At 38.9% G+C, this 1,697-nt stretch overlaps 1 protein-coding gene across 1 annotated transcript in view; it reads right to left on the reverse strand.

Moving 5' to 3' along the window:
* SPINK5 (serine peptidase inhibitor, Kazal type 5) overlaps nucleotides 1-1,697 on the reverse strand; it is a 97,788-nt gene that overhangs the window by 44,407 nt on the left and 51,684 nt on the right. Inside the window, exons 12-13 of the mRNA XM_012658235.1 lie at nucleotides 1,285-1,300; nucleotides 1,115-1,242 (exon numbers count right to left, since the gene is read on the reverse strand). Coding sequence (XP_012513689.1) covers nucleotides 1,115-1,242; nucleotides 1,285-1,300 — 144 coding nt within the window. The remainder of the gene's footprint in view (nucleotides 1-1,114; nucleotides 1,243-1,284; nucleotides 1,301-1,697) is intronic.

The following is a 1,697-nucleotide window of genomic DNA, read 5'->3' on the forward strand; positions in this document are numbered from 1 at the left end:
AACAAGAAAACCTTTCAGTAAACAGGTATTATATGATCCTGCTTCTGAGGGGTCTCACTCTACACTAAGCCACTTACCAAAGTATGCATTTCATCTACATACAGTAACATCCCTGAAAGGAGAAATACAATCCTCTCTATTCCATTTTTGTTCAAGTTATTTTAACAGTCTTTATATACTGGTCACACAAACCTCTGTTCAACTGCCTTTTACTTAACCCATGTCTGAATATATTCAAAGCATCATAAAATGTCAAGAATGGGAGAAAGATCCAAGAGATCACCCAATTCAGATCATGAAAATTCTGCTCTCTCTTTTTTATGAATAAAGATTACCAAGTGTTAAAAACATATTAGCCCTAAATTGAGTCTTTCCCCTTAACTTAATTAGAAGCTAGAAGGATAATTGAATATAAAATAACATTGTCACTATATAATTCAATATTACTTTATTTAGTCTTGTCCATCTGCTTTTAAAATTTTCCAGTGAAGGAGCTCAGGAAATTCCACCCCAAAATATGACTCCTTGGTATAAAGAATATTTTGAATCACAGGACCTTCGAGATCACCAAGGCACTGGAGGGGGCTTTCCCTCTATCTGCATAAACCAGACTGACCTGATCAAAACAGCAAAGGGACAACTGACTTCCCTTCTTCTCCCTGTTATCTCAATACATTACAGAAAAGAAGGTCAAGAATACAACCAGACCTAACTCAAATCATTTAAAACATTATACCTGTCTCTCAGGTCAATTTACAAATCAATCTGTTTCCGCACCCATTCATCATCCCTAACAACCCCTATACTCCTCATTTTCCCCCCTCCCCTCTAAAAGCCATGTATAAAAATATCTCAGCTTTATTGGGATATGGGATAATCACTCTGTGATTTCTCCCATGCATATGGTATTGGTAAATAAATATTTCTCTTATTAATCTGCCTTAACTATGAGCTGATCTTTCAGCTAACTTTCAGGGGAAAGGGCAAGTTTCCCCTCACCCCTACACTAGCACACAACCTACGGCATATATTCTACATATGTAGAAAAAATCCAAAACTTGGGGGTGATCGATGATGAAGAAATTCAGTGGGAGAGATGGGGAAGGATACTCACAACACGCTTGCACACATGGCACACTTGTTTCCATGCATTTTACCATCTGGGCCAAGGACAGGATCACTCTCCTTGGTGCAGACAAGCATCCCATTTCTCACTTGGTCCCGGAATTCACTGCAGGTTTCCTGGAAAATGAAGAAAATATTTTCTCAGAGCAGTTTTTCTACCCTTCCTGAATATTTCCTATGGTGAGGAATAAGTAACGCAGAGTAAAAAGTGAAAAGAAAAGTGGTAACAGGTAGCGGTAAATCAGTAAGTATTCATGGAGCTTCCATCACGAATGCAGAATTGTCCCGGCAGTGTAGCAGACCGGGAAATATTTATCATCCTCCTGAGGGTTATCATGATCAAGATGCAGAAGAAGGCTGACAGACCACTAGAAAACATATTTCCATGTTGGGGTGCACACTACAGCTTATAAAAGCTATGAAAGATCAGAGGTGGGGAGAGTCCGTAGGCAGGCCTAGAAGAGGTGCCGTCCCGGAAGAACCCAGAATATTGCAGAGCTGTGTTTTTTCTTTAGGAGGCTGAGAAAGAAGACAAAAAACATGCTAAACTAAGAAATAAATATATATATTTA

The sequence above is a fragment of the Propithecus coquereli genome, unplaced genomic scaffold (assembly GCF_000956105.1).
Source record: "Propithecus coquereli isolate 6110/MARCELLA unplaced genomic scaffold, Pcoq_1.0 Scaffold58, whole genome shotgun sequence".
Lineage (NCBI taxonomy): Eukaryota > Metazoa > Chordata > Mammalia > Primates > Indriidae > Propithecus > Propithecus coquereli.